At 41.8% G+C, this 19,243-nt stretch overlaps 1 protein-coding gene across 2 annotated transcripts in view; it reads left to right on the top strand.

The window, feature by feature from the left end:
- Positions 1 to 6,725: 6,725 nt before the first annotated feature.
- Positions 6,726 to 19,243, top strand: part of kcnn3 (potassium intermediate/small conductance calcium-activated channel, subfamily N, member 3) — a 52,701-nt gene continuing 40,183 nt past the window's right edge. Inside the window, exons 1-2 of one of the 2 annotated variants that reach the window (XM_020637150.2) lie at positions 6,726 to 7,273; positions 7,923 to 9,046. In XM_020637150.2, coding sequence (XP_020492806.2) covers positions 7,949 to 9,046 — 1,098 coding nt within the window. In that variant the 5' untranslated portion in view covers positions 6,726 to 7,273; positions 7,923 to 7,948. The remainder of the gene's footprint in view (positions 7,274 to 7,922; positions 9,047 to 19,243) is intronic. The other variant, XM_065958050.1, reaches the window with a different exon arrangement.

The raw sequence follows: 19,243 nt of genomic DNA on the forward strand, positions 1-19,243 counted from the left end.
GAGCAACATGTCCGATGTGTCCTTGGGCAAGACACTTAACCCCACATTGCTCCCGCTGCTTCAGTATCGGTGTTTGAATGGATTAGGGTTGTACTCACTCTCTGATGTACGTCGCTTTGAATTAAAGCGTCTGCTAAGTGAATTGTAGAATTGTAGAATTGTAGGGACATTTCAGGAGACACCTGTGTGCTCATATGAGATTCTGCCTCTCTACTTCCTGCCTGTGGGGATGCAACAGTTGGTCTGATTAAACCTGGATAGTGACCATGAGTAGAAGTTTACATACATGTCTGTCTTTACAAGTTTATCCCTCACTTTACTTGATCTTTTCTTTAAAAACATTGACGGGTTGACACATGTTAGGCCATCAACAATATGCCAATCTTTCTTTACAACCTCTTTGATCAACTGAGAAAGAGGTGAAAAAGTGATTGTCAAAATAACAGATTTTTATGTGGCGAGGAAGATTAAGATAAGTCAGAAGCCTGCCTGTCTATTTCATGAACCTCATATAAACACACATGTAAGACTAAGTAACAAAAGCAGTTATTCTTTTGATATGGACAATGAGATGAAGCAGACAGCTGCAGAATTCAAGGAATCATATGGACCTTGAATAAGGTCTGTTTAGTCAATCGGTGAAGAATAAACTGCCAAGCTTGCGCTGAGTTATTACTTAAATTTGATCTATAGTTAATATTTAAAGTGGTATTTACCTTTTTTTAATTATTTTTTTACCTATTGTTTATTATTTGTGTTTTTCCCTACAAAGATGTAGGAGCTGAATTAAATGGTGGTTATTCATCACGTGGATTTTTTTTCTGAACACAAAACAGAAACTTCTACCAGTAAATGGAAATTTGACCACAACAGTGATTGAATGGACTGACTGATTGGGCAGAACTGACTTGACTGTATAATGTAACTTTTTAAATGAATGTAGTGTCACAAAGAGTCTGGCAAGAATCAGGCAATGTCACTTAACTGAGAGATATAGGAGACAGCTGACTCAGGGAGACCGCAGCCTCTCTCTCTCTTTCTCTCTGACAACACCCCCCCACACACACACACACACACACACACACACACACACACACACACACACACACAAACAACAACCCTGAATAAACTTTGCTATCATGCTGACACATTCAAACTGTAATTAGCTTCTGAACTTATTTAGCACTCCTGAATGTAAGTAACAGGGCAGCTGCACACTTGCGGACATATTTAGCCAATTGCCTCTTCAATCAAGCTCGGCACATACAGTAAAATACAGCATTCCTTTTGTCAGAAGGCTTCAGACCTTGACTCTTAACTACCTACGCATTAAAGGAGGCCTAAATTTGACGCCGCTTCTGACAACTATGAGGTTTCAAAACAGGCCACACATTTTCACTCACCATATCTCCCTGCCATTACATCAACAATCCCTTCTGTTTCTGTCGACAGGGGAAAGAGTGGTGTTGGCGGACAAGGGGAACAACCACAGCTTTAAACTGTTAAACTGTGGTGAGAGTCAGAAAAGCGGTCAGGGTAACATGATTCCACAGATCTAAAATGCTGCCCACATCTCAGATGAGTGACTGAAATTGGTCTGGTGTTGTGTTAAAGGATGGCTATTTCTGCTATTTGGAGGTACAATCAAAGAATCAGAGTCTAGAAGATTTGATGCATTGAGCACAACAGCTTTCTATAGCCTAAGTTTTATCTTATATAAGATATCAAGCATATATGTTCCCATAGTTCTTGTCCCTTCAGCTCAATATCCTCTGTATAGAAAATTAGGATGACCTTTTTGCTAAAAATACAGAACAGGACTTTAATATTGGCATTGGAAATGTTTGGGTCTCCATTTGTAGTACAAGTATATCTGTTGTCTAAAACCTAAATTTGACTGATATTAAATTCCTTGTCAGTCTTATAAGAAGTGAGCCAACTAACTGTAACTGTCTCGCTTGTTTGTGGATAGATAATTGAAGGCTTAAGCTCTGCACCATGGGTCATGGCTATCATGTTGTTACTTGTATGAAGAAGAGGAGGGGGCACTAGAAAGTTGGAGAGCAAGGGGTTTGTAATGCTAAGTAGTCAAAGTAACCCAGTATGAACACGGCGAAACTAATAGCTTGTCAGCTAAACAGCACGGTAACAGCCATTGTATTGTTTCCAGCAAAGTGAGACCCCATGTATGGTAGCTGACATGGTTACTGAGAAAGTAAGACAATGCTATTTGGTAACCTAAAATAATTTCAAATAAGTTAAGTTTGACTGTGTTTTTTTTTTCAAAGATTTATTTTTGGGCTTTTTGTGCCTTTATGGAGAGATAGGCTGGAGTTGGAAATCAGGGAGAGAGAGAGAGGGGAATGACATGCAGGAAAGGAGCCACAGGCTGGATTTGAACCTGGGCCACCCGCTTTGAGGACTATAGCCTCCATACATGGGGCACTCGCACAAACCACTGCGCCACCAGCGCCCCAAGTTTGACTGTTTTAATATAGAGTTCTACAGGGATTTTCCCACTTTGGGAGACAGTCTCTAGTGGCCCTTTCATGAACTGCAGTTTTTTGTGGCAGTTTGGGGATAATAGAAATGACCTATATCTTCATAGCCATGTATCTTGCTTGATTCAGGGGGAGGGGTTTAACGCACAAATCATGATTCACAAGAATTATTTTTACAGTCTTTCCCTGTTATGTATCGTCCAAGGCTTAAAATCATAAAGAAATGAAACTTCTTAAATTTTAATTGCTACTAGAAAGAAGAAAAGAGTCTTTTGGCAGCAGCAGCGGAGTAATACCGTACTGCACATACTGTGAAACCTAAGGCTGGATATCAGGAGTATTTTCCAGAAGAATTGGACAGGTAGATATAGTGTCAAAGCTTGTTGTTGAGTGACAACTGGAAATAAGATGTGGAACTCATTTCTGGCCCTGTGATAGGTGGCTTAAAAAGAAAGCTAATCACTTTGTCTGGTTTCAACTGTGACAGCTTGGCATCACGGCAATTCACTGGGACCAACTGACACAAAGCCAGGTCAACCGATCGAGCCAGGCACTGCTGGGTTTCTGGCTCTCCAGGAATGGAGTGAAAGAGAACCGCTGCCCAGTATCCAATCTTTATAATCTCCCTCAGAAGAGTTGTAGAAGGACATGAATGTCAAAGTGATAGGAAAAGGAAAAGTGTGTCTGAGAGGAAATCAGGCAGTGTCACTACTCTGCTGACGAGCAACTTTTAGTGAGACGGCAGCTGACACAAACACACACATCCAGTAGATCAGCACAGCCACACTGTTCGCTTTGCTATCATGCTGACATTGTGAAACTGTAGTTACCCTTTGAACTGCTCAAACCCTAATATATGTTTGTAACATGACAGCTGCACACTCTACCAAAGGACTTTATGGTCAGGGGCGACGATAATCTACTTCCAAGGAATTTTCTTATCAAACCGGACCTGACATGAAGGAGGGAGTATTTTGTTTGGTGTTTGATATGACTGACAGACATAGAGTCTAAAAAGCTGTGTTGGAAGAGTTGCTGTGTGTTAGCCCTTTGATTAAAAAGGCAGAGTTGTTTGTAGGTGATATGTTTCAGACTCTGTATTCCTCTGTATTCTTTTTACCCCCAGTAGTCTGCTCTGTATGTGTTTGATTAGTCTCTTTCAAGCAGCAGGATCAGAGTGCTGTTTGCTCGGATGGATCTGCAAACATGTGGTCAGTTTTAGACTGTGGGTTACTGCGCACAGCTTCCTCTGCACAGGCCCTTAATGCAATCTGAGCCATTAGGATACAGTGGAGCCGGTGTGGAGCAGTGATTAGAGCATGTCTGATAGAGTGGGTTCGATAGAGCACAGGGCAGGGGTTCATTAAGAAGCGCTGTGCAGCTATGTAATGCACTTGCTCATCACTCCTCCTACGGCATTTATCATAAATCTGGACAACAACAGGTGTCTCATTCAGAAAAGGAGTCAAACATGTTCCTCCTTTTCCCTCTCTGCACTGACTGGCCATGTAGATAATCCAGAATTGTATGTTTATATTTGGCACCAAACACTAAGTAAATCACTTTGGTGGCTTTCATCATAATTCTACAGTGGGTTGACTCAGACCCATGAGTCGTGGTTCTGGGAAAGTCCTCTGGTGGGGCATCAAAAACTGTCTGTGCATGGATGTGTTTGTTGAGTGTTACTCTTATTGCACTCATTAGCCTCCCTGTTACATACCCCCCCCCCCCCCCCCCCCCCGTTATGTCACTATGAAGTTGTGTGTGATTTGCACGGTATAATGTCATTTATTCAAGCTGGTATATGGCCTTCAGCACTTAGATAACAAAGCGAGAGAGAGAGAGAGAGATATCAGGTGGACTGAGAACTCATCTGTATACTATTGCGTTGGCATAGCAACTGCCATCCCACTTTATCATTCCTCTTTGTATTGTATTATTCACTTTCTTGTTCACATATTTATCCCAGCATACATCTGACGTCTGCTGCAGGGCAGGACTGTGAACTAACCTTTTCATTCAATGGGCCCATCATTTCTCTCCTCTGTCACTCCACCCTGCTTTCCCCGCTCTACACTCTCAATCTTTCTCTGATGCCCTCTAACCTCTGTCCACAATATTGAGGCCCCTGAATGATATACAGTGTGGCCTGCCCACCATTTGTATTTTCTGGCCCCTTGGACCTCTGTCAGCCCCCTTTTTACCTTTATTTTTTATTTTTGCTATATTGTATTCTATTGTATTAGTCAACTTATTCTCACCTCCTGTGAGAGCAGCTGTGAAGAAACCGCTGCCAGAACATTAAAGTTTTGATGATTATTTTTTTGCATCATTAATTTGAGTCTTTTTATTTGAGCTGATAAAGGGGGGGAAACACAAATAGGAGGAATACACCAGCTGTGCAGGTTAGAACCAACATCAAAACCATCCACACATTTGTGTTTTTTATAAATTGACTGCGTTCAACTAAGGGTGCAACTAAAAAATATTTGATTAACAATTGGTTTATTTCCTTGTCACTTATTTTTGTTAATACATGTAGTGCCTGGCCTGTAAAATGTCAGGAAACAATGAAACATATTCCTAAAGCCTCATTTTGTATTTTGTCTGAAAAACTATTCAAAAACGAAATTTCTGACAAAACAGTCGAGCTAAAAGAAGAACAACTTATATTTTTACTTGTTAAATAACAAAAAACCATGTAAAAATCCTCAAATGTTCTCAAGCTAAAAAGAGCCCAAAAACAGATGATTATAATTTCAGTTATGTATTGTGTGTCCTAGCCTTATTCTTTCACTCTGTCTGATATGATATAGTCCAGAGCTGACCTTTGACCTTTCTCCGGGCTTTTCTATGAAGAATTACTGCCTGTTGAAGCACCACTCTCCATCACTGACCCATCACGAATCAGCCCAGGGCAGAAACAACACATTACTGTGTTTATTCACTATTCATGAGGAAGGAAGGAGGAATGGCCTTCTGCTTAGATTCAGAAGGAAACACTTGGAGTAGAGAGGGAAAAAACAGCAACGTAAAAATAAACAATAAATACGACAGTGATAGTGAAACATATGGCAGGATGACATATTTGTCCAGTTCTTACTGTGCGAATGAGGTGTTTGCATATGGTTGTGATGTATAAATAACGGTCGGGATCATCCTGCATATGATTTGCTTTATTGATGTCTGTCAGGTTTCATAATCGCAGGATAGGCTGACCTGTTATAAGGGAACGGTCTAATACGATCCCACACGAATCAACGTCACCGCTCATCCGATTAAGGGTGCCCGTAACGCACACAGAGAACCATCATTTTAAAGAGATTAAACCAGGTAGAATAGCCTCATTATGTGGGCTTATGTTGTATGGGCTCTCTGCAGTTGGAATTATGAAATGATTAGTCAACTTGGAATGAAATCAGAGAAACCCCTTTGTAAATTATGCATCAGAATGATTGTTTTCCTCCCCCTAAGGCGTAAATTAATATTTGATTCAATCCACAACTTTATTTATTACGGCAAGAGCAATTCTACGCATGCAGCCCAACCCTCAACACCAAAGTCAGCTGATAAAAGAGAAAATACAATGAATTATACCAAGAGGATAATTCATTCACCTATTTCAGTTCATTAAAATACATACTACAAATTTCCTCATTGGATGTTTTATATTAGCCTATTCACTAATCTCAGAGAAGTGTCTGAGTTCTGGACTCAGTTGAAGGCTCACAGAGACGCACCGCTCCTGCTGCTTCCACACCCTCCTCCACGCCATGTGTTGCGGGATTTAAAAAAAAAGAAAGAAAAATTGCAAATCACTGTTATTTTTACCCGCACATTGTTGGCAGATGTGTTCACAATTGCTTAGTAAAAGTAAGCAAAATTATTATGTGACAGCGTTTTTTGTTTTGTTTTTTACGTTGGGTTGCCAGGTCCAGCGTCCTTTCGCACGCGTAACAGGTGCGTTTAAGCACCGAAAATTAGCCCTAGTCTTTATTAAAGAGGCAGCAGCAACACACGCCGTTTCCCCAAAGCTACAGAGAAAATAAATGATACTAACACCACACAAAAAAAACAAAAAACGGGTTAAAAAAAATAGACATTTGTTTGGCAGCTTCAACCTACAAATCCTGCCACCTGTTTTCAGCGCTGATTTCGCCTCTCTGATTCCGTCCAATGGGAATGAACGGCAGGACTGGAGGCGGAGAAAGAGGGAGAGAAGTTGGAGGAGAGAGTGAGAGATAGATTCAGGGAGACAGTGAGCTGTAGGTTGAGATGAAGTCGGTGGATTCTCATACTATATGACAGGCTTCACTGCTCATTTGTGGAGTGGCACGGGACGCCGAGCTTTGTGTTTTTGTTTATTTGCCTGTTTTGCCGGTGTTTATGTTGGGATTTTTCGACGTGCAGCCACAGGTTGACCGATTTAATCCAGTCAACATGGATTACACCTCTTCATCTCGGGTCGATTGACACTGAGCCGATCGAAATGGGCACCATCGAGAGATCAGTGATGAGCGAGAGGGAAACAAACTGAGCATATCAAGTGAGCGGACACGGAGGTAAACATCTGTGGGGGGAAAGCGGCGCACAATTTCCAGAGACAAGCGGAGACCTGTGGAGGGACCGGCACGAAAGAAGGAGAAGCGAAAAGATAATGGGATGGCCTTGACAACATGAAAAAGAAGAAGTGTGGTGGTCTTTTTTTCATCCAGCCAGTGATTCAACACAACTAACCTGGGGGACAAGGACTGAACGAGAAGAGGTAGGAGGTAGGTAGAGAAACAGACAGGGAAGGAGGGGGGCGTGAAGGTGTCTGGTTATATCATACTGAAAGTAGGTTATTGTTTTGGATCAATCAAATGCACAAAAATGCAGCCAACTTGTGCAAAACTCAGGCATGCACGAGTACTTCTCCAGCTATCAAAATTGACTCATGTAGCATTATTATCCCTTAGTCTCTGAGCCTGATCTCCTTTTCCATGGTGTAAAGCCAGAGGATGTGCACCATCCTTCTGGCTAACAACAGTGTAACACAGATGACATTTTATGGCACAAATGGCTGGGAGCATTGTGATGTTAAGAGAAGGAGAGGACACTGGGTAACGGAGACAGAGAGCGCTGAGAGGGACTGACTGGGCAGCTGAGTCAAATGCGACTCAAGGAATAACATATTCCCCAATTATGGCTACTTTTCTTCACTCTGCTGCACCTCTTTGTCACACGTCTTCAGCTTTTGGAGTTCAGACTATTCCCTTATGTCTTTTAACTATCCGTTATCCATCATAAAGCTCCCCGGCTCCTACCTCAAGCCAATATATTTCTCCTTATTACTGCGCTCAGTGAATAATAGTCTGTATTCTTTGTCATTTTTCTCCAGTGACAGTCTGATTCGTTTTTTCTTTCTGTGTTTGTCTGTAGAAAGGTGCCTGGCCACAGCCGTGACCATGGAACCTCCCCCCTCTCTGAGCCTGGCTCTGCTAGGAGGGAGCGAGGACGAGGACCAGCGCTTCCTCCTACCCCTGGGCAGTATAACCCATCCCTCTACCACTGGCAACCAGCCAGGATCAAACCACTCCAACCACATGGGAGGATCAAGCCTAGATCGTCTAAATGGCAGCACCCCGTCCCCGTCCTCTGCCACGCCCAGCTTACCTCCAGCATCGCTACCCAAGTTGCCCCTGTCATCCTCCACAACCCAGCCTCTGCCCCCATCCATCCCCAACGCCCTTCACCCCACGAGCACTCCCCTCTCCTCCTGCCTGGGCTCACAGCACAGCCTGAGCGGGGACAATTCACCGGTCTACAACGCCCTCTTTTATTCCTCCCATTCGCCCTCCATGGAGCGGGAAAGGGACAGAGAGCGGGACAGGGACAGGGAGCGAGAGAGGGGGTGCAAACACAGACAGGCCAGCCCTCTGGTCCATCGCAGGGACAGTAACCCCTTCACAGAAATCGCCATGAGCTCCTGTAAGTATACAGGCGGGGTCATGAAGCCCCTGAGCCGCCTCAGCGCCTCCCGCAGAAACCTCATTGAATCGGACAGCAGCAGCGAAACCAAAGAGGCTGGCGTTTCATCTGTTGCCGGGGCAACTGCTACTAGTGGTCATGATCGACAGCGGGAAGCCCCTCCTACCTCCTTGTCGGCCTCCTCTACCAATCAACCCCCAACCCAGAGCCCTCCAGAGATTGTGATATCATCCAAAGAAGACTCGCCGTACCCCAGAGTAGGGTATGACATCACAGACTCCACATCTGATCAGATGTCCATCTACCACCAGAACCATGCGCTGGTGGAGAGCAGGCGGGCGCAGACAGGGAGGGGCAGCAGGCAAGGAGGGGTCGGGGCGGTAGGGACCGGGGCCAGAGGCAGCACCTCCAAGGCCTCCAAGCGTAAGAACCAAAACATTGGCTATAAACTGGGGCATCGCAGGGCACTGTTCGAGAAGAGGAAGAGGCTGAGTGACTACGCCCTCATCTTTGGGATGTTTGGAATCGTCGTCATGGTGATTGAGACTGAGCTGTCTTGGGGCGTGTACACAAAGGTGAGAGGATCAATCAGTGGCGCTCACAGGCCTGAAACTGATTGTACGCACAAAGATGATACATTTGTCTCTGTTATTCCTCACTACTGCTGCCCAATGTGTCATACAGAGTTAGAGAAGCTTGTTAGAGTTTGAAAAAATAACCCTGATGATGTCATGGTGACATCATCTTAGTTTTCTTGTTTTGGGATTAGAGATTACAAATATCTGAAAGAAGCCTGGGTTAGAAACAAAGTTTTTGAGGTTTAAAAGCCATGGTCATTACCAGGCATGAGGGTCTAACAGAACACAGGATACTTTTACCCAAAATTTCCACTGCACTAATTTCAACGGGCTATCATCGTGGTTGTATCCATGTGCACTGAATAGTTTTAAAGCTTTTTTTGGGGGTCATTCTGATCTTGATAGTGGTTGATGAAATTACAAATAATGCAGGACGTTTAATGCGTCTTCCAACCCCATGTCACCAACCCTAACATTCTCTGCTTTGGACTGGTAAGGAGTCAGAGTCAGCTTTTACAAGCTAATCACTGAATTCATGGTTGGTACTTTCGCTCTGACCAGAATGTTGTCCATGTTGTGTGAGGGTTGTGTACTGTAACGACCAGGCTTGACAGTTGTTGCTTCTGAGTGATGTAAAACAACAACACAGAGGATGAGAGTGTGGGGCAGATTATCAGTATGAGGCCAGGATCTCATTTGTCTGTGTAATGGGGAGTGTAATAAGCTGAATGGGCCCCTGGCTGCTTATGTCTGTTTATTTCGGCTGTGTTTGTGTATATGTGTTTTTGTGTGAGTGCCACACAAAAACATTGAGCATATTGTGCACGCCTTCCTTATGTAAAGATACTTATTTTTCTTCTTTCAGTCATTTCACAAAGGAAGGTTTTCTTTATTTAACCTCTCCCAACAATGTCAGGGTTTTTTTTTCATTAAAAACTCAGTTTGGTTGAAAGACAAAAAAGGACATGAGAGCACAGATTTACAGGAAGGCCATTAGAATAGTCCAGCTGGGTGTGTCTCTCCTCCCTAACTCTCTGGCATCCTGTGGACACTTTGTCCCCCCTGTCAAGTCCAGAAAAGTCTACCTTTTCTGTTTTACAAGCTGTGTCTTTGCCAACTCATTACTTTATGAAAATCTTCATTTGAGAGGCTTTGACTTTTTCTAAATGGAAATCATAGTTTAAAAGTCAGTCTCGAAATCCCTCCTTTCCTTCTTCCCTTCCGTCGACCTTTTCTCCTTTATGAACAAGTCAGCCTTTCTTTCTGTCTTTCTTCCTTTCTTTCTTTCTTTCGTTCTTTCTTTCTTTCTTTCTTTCTTTCTTTCATATATCTACCGTACTCTCGCTCCCTCTGCTCTCCTGGGCTCTTCCAGTGGGCGTCAAACTGGGGGAGTGTGATCAGAAGAGAGAGAGAGGGAAGCGGCTGGGCGAGAAATTAAAGGCTGTAGAAGGAGACAAAAAAGGCAAGGCGATAATGAAAAGCCTGATTTAGGTTCTTAAGCCACAACCAATACACTCCTCATTTCAATCAGGCAGCATTGTTAATCAGTGAGAAGTGATGGACAGCTCTGTATCCGAAGAAAGTCAGCCACTGTGCCGGTTGGTCCTTGTTCATTAAGATATTGAGTTGAGGATGAGGAAGTTGGATTTCAGTTTGAATAGTATGTGTATGCTCTTGTCTCCTTTCAGGGTTATACTTTTTTATTTTGAAGAGTTTGAACTCTTAGCTTCATTAGCAAAGCCGGATCAAAATTCATTTTTACATGTAGAGTGCCAAGCTACATATTTTTTCTGTTTTTATGGCCGCAGTTTTGTTTTGCCTCCAACAGATACTGGAGCTCCATCAGACAGTTCAAGCCCTCACTTAGGTAATTGAGGTGGAAAGAAGCATGCTTGTTTGTTGTGGGGAAAAAATAGAAAGATGGAGATCAGGAGGATGAACGGGAGATGGATGGGAGGTGGAGAGGTGAGAAGTGGAGAGGTTCGTGCAGTGCTTTAAAAACAGTCTAAGAGGGAAGCTTTGAATGATTTCTTGAATTGATTATTGATAATCTCTCACCCACACATGCACTGTCCAACCCGGCACACATGTGCTTTACAATCTGGCACATTGAAAATGGATGCTGCCTCTGCGAGGTGCTGCATTTTTCATATTGACCGAGATGCTTAATATGTGCTGTGAGAGCTTGCGGTGGAAATGTGATATGTACGGATCATTTTTCATTTTATGTATGTATATGTACACTCACTGTCCACTTTATTATCTCCACTTTAACCATATGAAATACATATCAAATACAAAAGCCCCTGCCATAAATTCTGCCTATACAATTTCAAAAATATAGATTTCAATCACTTGGAGATATGAATTTCAGTTCATATCATATTCATAAGTTTTATTATTACGTTTGTAGTGTGCAATGGTGCTAAACTCTAGAAAAGGCGTTCCTCTTACTTTAATCTCATTTACATATGTCAGATGAGTACAAAATTCATTACCAGCACCTTTCAGACTTTCACCTTTCATGAAGAAGAATTATTATCTTTATGAACACATCAAATTATCAGCGTTGTAACGTGTAATGTAGGATTATTATTAGCGCTGTATTAGATTACAATGCCTGTGTATACCGCCAAACCAGCTGCTCTCTCTCTCTCCCAAAAATAGAGATGAAGAATAAGAATGGAACTAAACAGGGTGGGTTGGATGGTGTGTGCATGTGTGGAGTTGTGTGTTTGTGAGGAAGGATAAAGGCAGAGAGGTTAACAGAGGAGGACATGATGTTCGTGACTGTGGGTTCAGTGACTAAGCATATGTATATTCATGTGCAGAAACAGATTCAAACCCTGTCAGCACATACTGTGGCTACAGCTGACATTTTCAATTCATTGTAATATAGCCTCCATCCTCAGATCTTATCTTGTCCAAAGCAGTCAGGTTCAAGACAGAAGTACGTCCTATGGCGTTTGAGGCTACGTTTGAGATGAAGACGAAAAGTAAAGATGGCTATAAAAACTGCTCTATGTTCATTGACTTAGCAGCGATGAAAAACAACAAAAGTATGTTTGTTTTATTAGCCTACTTTAATCAGGCACAGTTAGAGGATTCATGCTACGCTAGACTTCAGGTTCAATACTTATCTCATAAATATTGAACGTTTCCATGACGGCTAAAGTTACAGGTTAATCTCTGAAAATATAAAAACTCTACCTCAGCCAGAAAAAACAAAATATGAATATTTATTAGTGTTGGGAATCGCAGGGTAACTCAAGATATGGTACGCGATGAAAGGCTTAAGAGAACAGTTATATCACAATACAGCGATCCTGTGATAGTTGATCAAATGCAAGACAGAGTCATGAAGTAGTGTCGCAGCAAGTTTAATTGGCAGGTAATTCCATTTATGTTTTTTTTTCTATTGAAATATTGATATTTGACAGCAGAGATTTGTAATTGTATCACACAAGTCAGGATGAATATATGAAGCAGTACTGATATTTTGTCCCACCTCTAGTATTTATGCATTAACATTAATAAACTGATAACACAATTAATATAATAATGATATAATGATTTACCCCCCTTGAACATATGTTGTTGTGTTTCACTTTCAACAGATAATAAAATTAAGTTTTATTTGGGTTGTATACAAAGGACAAGCACATAATATTCTATCGTTTTGTATTGGATTTGGGGAATTTTGTGTAGTTTTTGAAATTATTTACAAATGAAAATATAAAAGTCCAAGAGTACTTTGCTGTGAATTAGTGTTTCAGTACTCGATGTCGAGACCATTTTTTTGGAGGTCTCGGAATAGAGAACATTTTTACTCGGTCTTGTCTTGTCCCCCCCCCTGGAAGACTCCAGATTTAAATCAAGACCAGTCAAGACCACCACTAGTAGGCTACTTTTCCATGTCATTACAATGATTCAAAGAAAAACGCCCCTTTTTAAAAGAACAAATAACTTCAGTTCATTTATAATTAGATTTTTGTCCTCAAGTTACAGCCACAACCTTCCTGGTGTTACGGTCTAAGTGAAAAACATTCCCCCTGCTAGTGTTTCTTTGGTTTTTTTGGTCCTGGTCTTGTCCTGGTCTCGCCCCACCTCCTCGGTCCTGGGATTGGTCTCAGTTAGTGTGGGTCTTGACTGCAACACTACTGTGAAGCCCCTTATTATGATCAGATGCAAACATTTGCCTTCAAGTCAATTTGTTTGTTTTACTGATTCCTGCTTCTTGAAATGCTCTTGTGTGTTAACCAGTAAAAAGCCAAATACTTATGCAAGGCACTGTGTTATATTGTAGCACTTGTTCATTTCCACAAAACAAGGATCTATGTCCTGGTAATACTTCTGTTCATTCACTTGAGTATAAAGGTAGAGTTTGAGATGCAGGACCTTCCTTCTAAAAGTACATATTGTATACTCATGTTCTTTTGGTCTTTTCTAGTTAAATAATGGATCTAAATACTTCCTCCACCACCGATAATCAGTGCTCTGGGCAGCTTGTGAATTTCTACACTGTAAATGTCAAACCCCAGGTGTTGAGCTGAGATAGATTATGTGGGGAGAGAGTATTGGATGATGAAATAATTCATGAATGTAAAATAGTTTCATTTATCTCAGGCAGAAATGGGAGTTGTCCCACAAAAATCATCAATGACAAAACAAAATGTGAGTGTTAGATATTGCAATCATAACTCACATGGAGGCATGGTTTGAAAGTATCCATATTGTACGGCTTTAAAGGCTCTGTATTTTTAACTCTTCTTTTTCTGCAGCCTCTTGTAATGATGGAGCCACCAGGTTGTCACTGACCCAGGACCTTGACAATGTAAGCAGTTAACAGCAGTATGAGGATAGTTCCCTTTAAAACACTTTTATAAGCTTCTATTATTGCTTTTATTAGGAACAGGTTAAAATGGAAGGGAGTCCTTGTCTGACTTGCGTCTCTATCTGAGAATAACTGAGGCCTTCGGACACCTGGGACCTTAGCATGTGGGCTGTCACTGTCAGATCAATAGATCATTTCACAAAGGCCCATGGGGCTCCTCAGGGGCCACAGCTCCGTGCCACGTTTCAGGCCTGCTATGGAACACAGCTATTCTGAGGAAGCACACAGCTGCTGTCAACTTCACCTGTCACACTGTCAATACGCACACTTGACACCTCGACATGCAGATGGGTGTTGTACGTGTGTTAGAGGGCGTGAGGCCAGGGCATCATGTGTGAGCATGCACCTACTTCCTGTCCAAGCATTGATTATTTCACAGAGCAGAAGCAGATCTTTTTCTGATACAGTCACCGTTATTCAAAATACTGATACAGCCTAAAAGTCAATGTCTTGTATCAATAATCCAGTATAGGTTATCAAGTGTCAGATATCAGCAACTGTGCCAGTCAATGTTCCAATATGCTAGCATGATTTATCAGATTGTACTCTTCTTTGATGCTTCAGAACAGTAGTACTGGAGCTCCAGTATCTGTTGGAGGCAAGTTGAGCTGTAATGTGATGGAGGTATGATGAACGTCACTGGAAACTACAGTTTTGGAACATCAAAAGAACGGATGTCAGGTGGTTTACTGTGTGGCGATAGGGAATGAAACTAATGAAGTGACTAAATGACTGATCTTAGGTAGTAATTTATATGAGGATAGCAAACTCAAACAGCGTGGAAAGTACTGTTATACAGTGGCATAAGAGAACAGCTTTCAGGTGGTTACTTATGTGATGATAGCAAACAAAAGCTGTGTGGAACTACTGTTTTGGAGCAGGAAAAAAAGGAACTGATCTATGTTGTTAGTTAAGTGAAAATAGCGACATACAAAAGTGCAAAATTAACTTTTTATCAGAAAAAAAAACGATTTTCATTATGTGAAAATTACTAACAACAACAGGGCAGTGAAGGTCAAGGGTCAAGGGAGCTAACAAAACATCAGCAATTAAAATAGTGTAAGACAAAGCATTTTCCAATCGAAAATCAGTGTCTGTCTAGAGCTCATCCTCTGACAACAGAGAGAGACATTCATTAATGTTCTATATCAGTTATGAAAGAAAATACAGTTTCTATGGCAATTATTCTCTGTATGTATTTGTTCGGAGAGGTTTAATAAAGGATTAAACCTCAGGAATAGCAATTTTTATTTTTAATTTATAAATTGGATTTGTTTCTGTGCTTGATATTAGATCATCTCTACTCGGTACCTGTCTCCATGTCCTTATGTTCTTCCTGCCTTTTTTCGCACCAACACACTGGGGGTTCATCATCCATCCCAGCGGGCTCACAACATCTCTGTCTCTTGCTCCCCACTCTCGCTCCCCTATCTGTGACATTTCTCACAGACATTTACTTTGTGACCTTTGCAGCCCTTTCTCTGCGAGGACACTTACAGTGGCTGCTTACTGCTGCTCAGACAGGAGGAGCGAGCGGATCATCAGGGAATTAAAGTCACCCACTGCCACTGTACTCTATCAGCCATCTCAGCACTTCTGCATGCCTCCACCCCCCCCCCCCCCTTCCTCCTCCCCATTCTCCTCCTCCTCTTTTCCTCCACTCTGCTCCACACTTTCTTCATCTTTTAGATCACAGGCTTCTAAAGGGACAGCAGGTCCCAGAGGTCTCACTAATAACAGGTACAAATCTGCTCATTCCTTTCAGTGTAACAAGGCTAGGCTAGCCGTGTGTGTATGTGTGAGTGTGTTGATAGGCACGGGTGTGTTAGGACTTGCATCATTCGGTGGTAACACCCACAGTCACGTCACTAAGTCATCTCCTTTGAGTATATACACATATGGCGTGTTAGTCCTGATGTTTCTGTCATACTGGTACACATGGATGCACCTGATTGTGTGTGTGTGTTTGTGTGTGCACTATCCCATCTTTCTTTGTCTGGATTTAATTGAGTGTGTAGGGCTGTAATGGTGTGTCAGTGTGCAGTCATGTATGTGTGTGTCTGTGTATTTATCCTGGTAAGGTGACATCTCTCCTCTGTCTACTGCTGGTTTCCCTGGAGACTGATTGCGAGGAGGCATGGCTCCGTCAGGGATAGACCCCCAACTCGTTACAACGCACTCACACACATGCACACACATACATACACACACACACACACACACACACACTTAAATGCATTGCTATCGTGTGTAAGGAGACCTATCGTTACGAGAGTAACATGTTGTCAAGCAAAGTGTGTGTGTGTGTGTGTGTGTGTGTGTGTGTGTGTGTGTGTGTGTGTGTGTGTGTGTGTGTGTGTGTGTGTGTGTGTGTGTGTGTGTGTGTGTGTGTGTGTGTGTGTGTGTGTGTGTGTGTGTGTGTGTGTGTGTGTGTGTGTGTGTGTGTGTGTGTGTGTGTGTGTTCCTGCTAAATGAACTTAAGGAGACAAAAAAAGCAATAAGCTGATTATCTCTGCATGCTGCCTTCCAAACCTTTAATCAATACTCATTCACACATCTCTGCACAGCTGGACAAAAAGGAAAAAGAAAATAAAACACACTTACGGTACACGTCAGGGATAGTTTGAATTTGGACAGTCTCCATCTTACCATTAAAGATGTTTTCTACAGGCTACCGTCATCAAGCTAACATTATTTGAATGGCAAACAACACACTATTTTTGGATCTATTTGGTTCTTACTATATTTATCCATTTATGTTAGCCTGGCTCTGTCCAAACCCGTAAAAGCCAACTTCAACTTCTTACTAAGTCACAAACTAACAAATATTTGTTTGATTTTTATCTGCACATAAGAAATGGTAATGGTAAGAAATGTTTTTGGTTAGAAAAGTATTTGTAAATTACTATCGCTGCGAAAAATGGAAGAGGGAATATATGTGCAGCCCTTCTCTGTTCAAATCAGTTGTGCCTCTTACAAACAACTTTGATTTTTAATCCAGCATCAAGAGTACCTAGACCTGAAACCCTGAAGCAGCTACAAGGATTTCAGTCATTGTTGATTTGAAAATTTGCACCTGCGCTTTCAACCGTACACTGCTGGTTGCCTGGCAACCTCCCCGTGAGAGCAGGAATCCTGACAAGTACTATGCTCACCTGTTACTCAATAAGAAACACTAACAGTGAGTAACAGCCTTTAAAAAATGCCTGTGAGCAGTTCAAACAGAAAAGAACAACCCCCTCTCTTAGACCACAGCCTGTCATTAGCTGGATACTTAACGTATAGACAGAGAGTGGTATTGATCATCCTGAAAGTGACTCATCATATTTTCCATAATGTACACAGATGGCAATGATGTCAAAGTAACATCAGACCGACAACTGACTCTAATGTTGGACACTGTTCAATTTAGGTTATAATGGAAAATTGTGTCAAATATAAAACTCAGTATTGGATTAATGCCAACATCAAACCCAGGACAGATGTTGAAATTTGGTTGAAATCGGAGATCAAAAATAAATAAATGATTGGGATGGCATAGGGCTGGAAGATCGTTCACATTGATGTACAGCAGCAGCTTGGTTTTGGGTTTAGAATAAAAGGTTTGGCGGATATTTGATTTTGGTAACTCAACTTAAAGCCTCCAATATGCAATGTCAGACAAGGTCAATGTTCTGTGTCAAATTGAAGTACTTTCACTAAGTTTGGGTCATCTGATGTCACAAACACATTCAGGCAAATATCATCACTGAGTGCCATGGGTTACCTCCAGGGCGGACATCCTTTGCTATCCATATCCTTGTACTTTAGCTTTAAGGAAGAGAAGAGACATACAAACTACTTTTTTGTATTAAAGGTCACATATTTTACTCCTTTTCAACAAGTCTGAATAAGTCTTGGAACCCCCCAAAACATGTCCGTGAAGTGCCTTGCTTTAAATCCAGTCTGATCCTGTATTTGAGCATGCCTATAAACCCGTCTCTGGAAGGGCTTGGGTGGCTCGGGCATTCTTGCACCATGCCCTATTGTTTACGGTGGAAAAGCAGACTCAGAGGGCAGAACAAGTTGGAGTGTCACCCACCTTGTTGATGGGTTACTGCCCTTTGTGATGTCAAAATGGCCTGTTAGATCACACATTTTGTTAAAAGTGGAGCAGGCAAAAGACGGAGAGGATGGACTTTGGATGGAGAGGATGGACTTTAAGTGTTAGAAAGTCATGGTAGAAAACTGTCATCAGAACCTCATCTTGTTTTCTTCAGAAACTGATCAGTAGTTCGTATTAAAGCGATCAGCCTGCAACTGATCTCCTACTGCAAAAATCTGAAGCCGTCCACATCTCTAATGAAGAAGGCTGCAAACGGGTTGAAACTGTCGCTGTATTTATCAAGAATTAAACAGGTGCATTTGGTAAATCAAACATTGGTATTAGAGGTATCCAGTTACTAGAAATAAATCAAACACTGTGAGCTCATAAAAATGGATAGCTCTCAGTTGCTAGGTTTGGAAAAAGCTGTGATGACCAAATGGAGTCATGTGAACACATACATTTCCCTCATAGGTAAGTCTTTTATGATACAGGTGGATTAAACAGGCATATTTAAAATGTGATGGGCAGAGCTAAACACACAACAGACGGCTGAATTTTACTCCAAGAAAATCCCATTTTAGCTCAACTATGTTTTCAAATAGATACAGCAGCTGAAATCCTAGTCCGCATTTTTCTCATTAGCACAACAATGTTGGCTTCTTTGCCGCTAGTTTGCTTCAGTGAGTACAAATGAGATGTTAGCAGCAGAGGAGAGAGGAGACAGGAGAAAAAGAGGAGGTGAGCCAGTAAAGACCAGCTATAAGGCTGTGGGCAAACAGATGGAGGAAATCAGAGGTTAGCTAAAGCTAGATGGTATTTTCCCGATGTCGGGCAGTGGCCCGTAACCACATTGATATATGCAACAAATGAACAATACTCCCTTAATGCTCTCCTTGATAGTATCTGTTTATATGTGTGTTTGTGTGTTAGATGATAGAAACAGCAACCAATCTCATATTTGGTCCCCTCAGATTTGATTAAAAGAAAAAGGAATACTCAACCCAGGATGATGTCTCGAAAGATTAACAAACTAGACTAGACTGTGTTTGTGTGTGTGTGTGTGTGTGTGTGTATATGTGATGTTGAATTAATAACATTGAGGCCAGGAAGACTCTAAGCAGACCCTAAATAGACACAGTAACACACTAACACACTCTATTTTCCAGGAGGCTGACTTGCAATATATATTCATGAACCCAAAATGCAACGTAGA

This window comes from Labrus bergylta, chromosome 8 (genome assembly GCF_963930695.1).
Source record: "Labrus bergylta chromosome 8, fLabBer1.1, whole genome shotgun sequence".
Taxonomy (NCBI): Eukaryota; Metazoa; Chordata; class Actinopteri; order Labriformes; family Labridae; genus Labrus; species Labrus bergylta.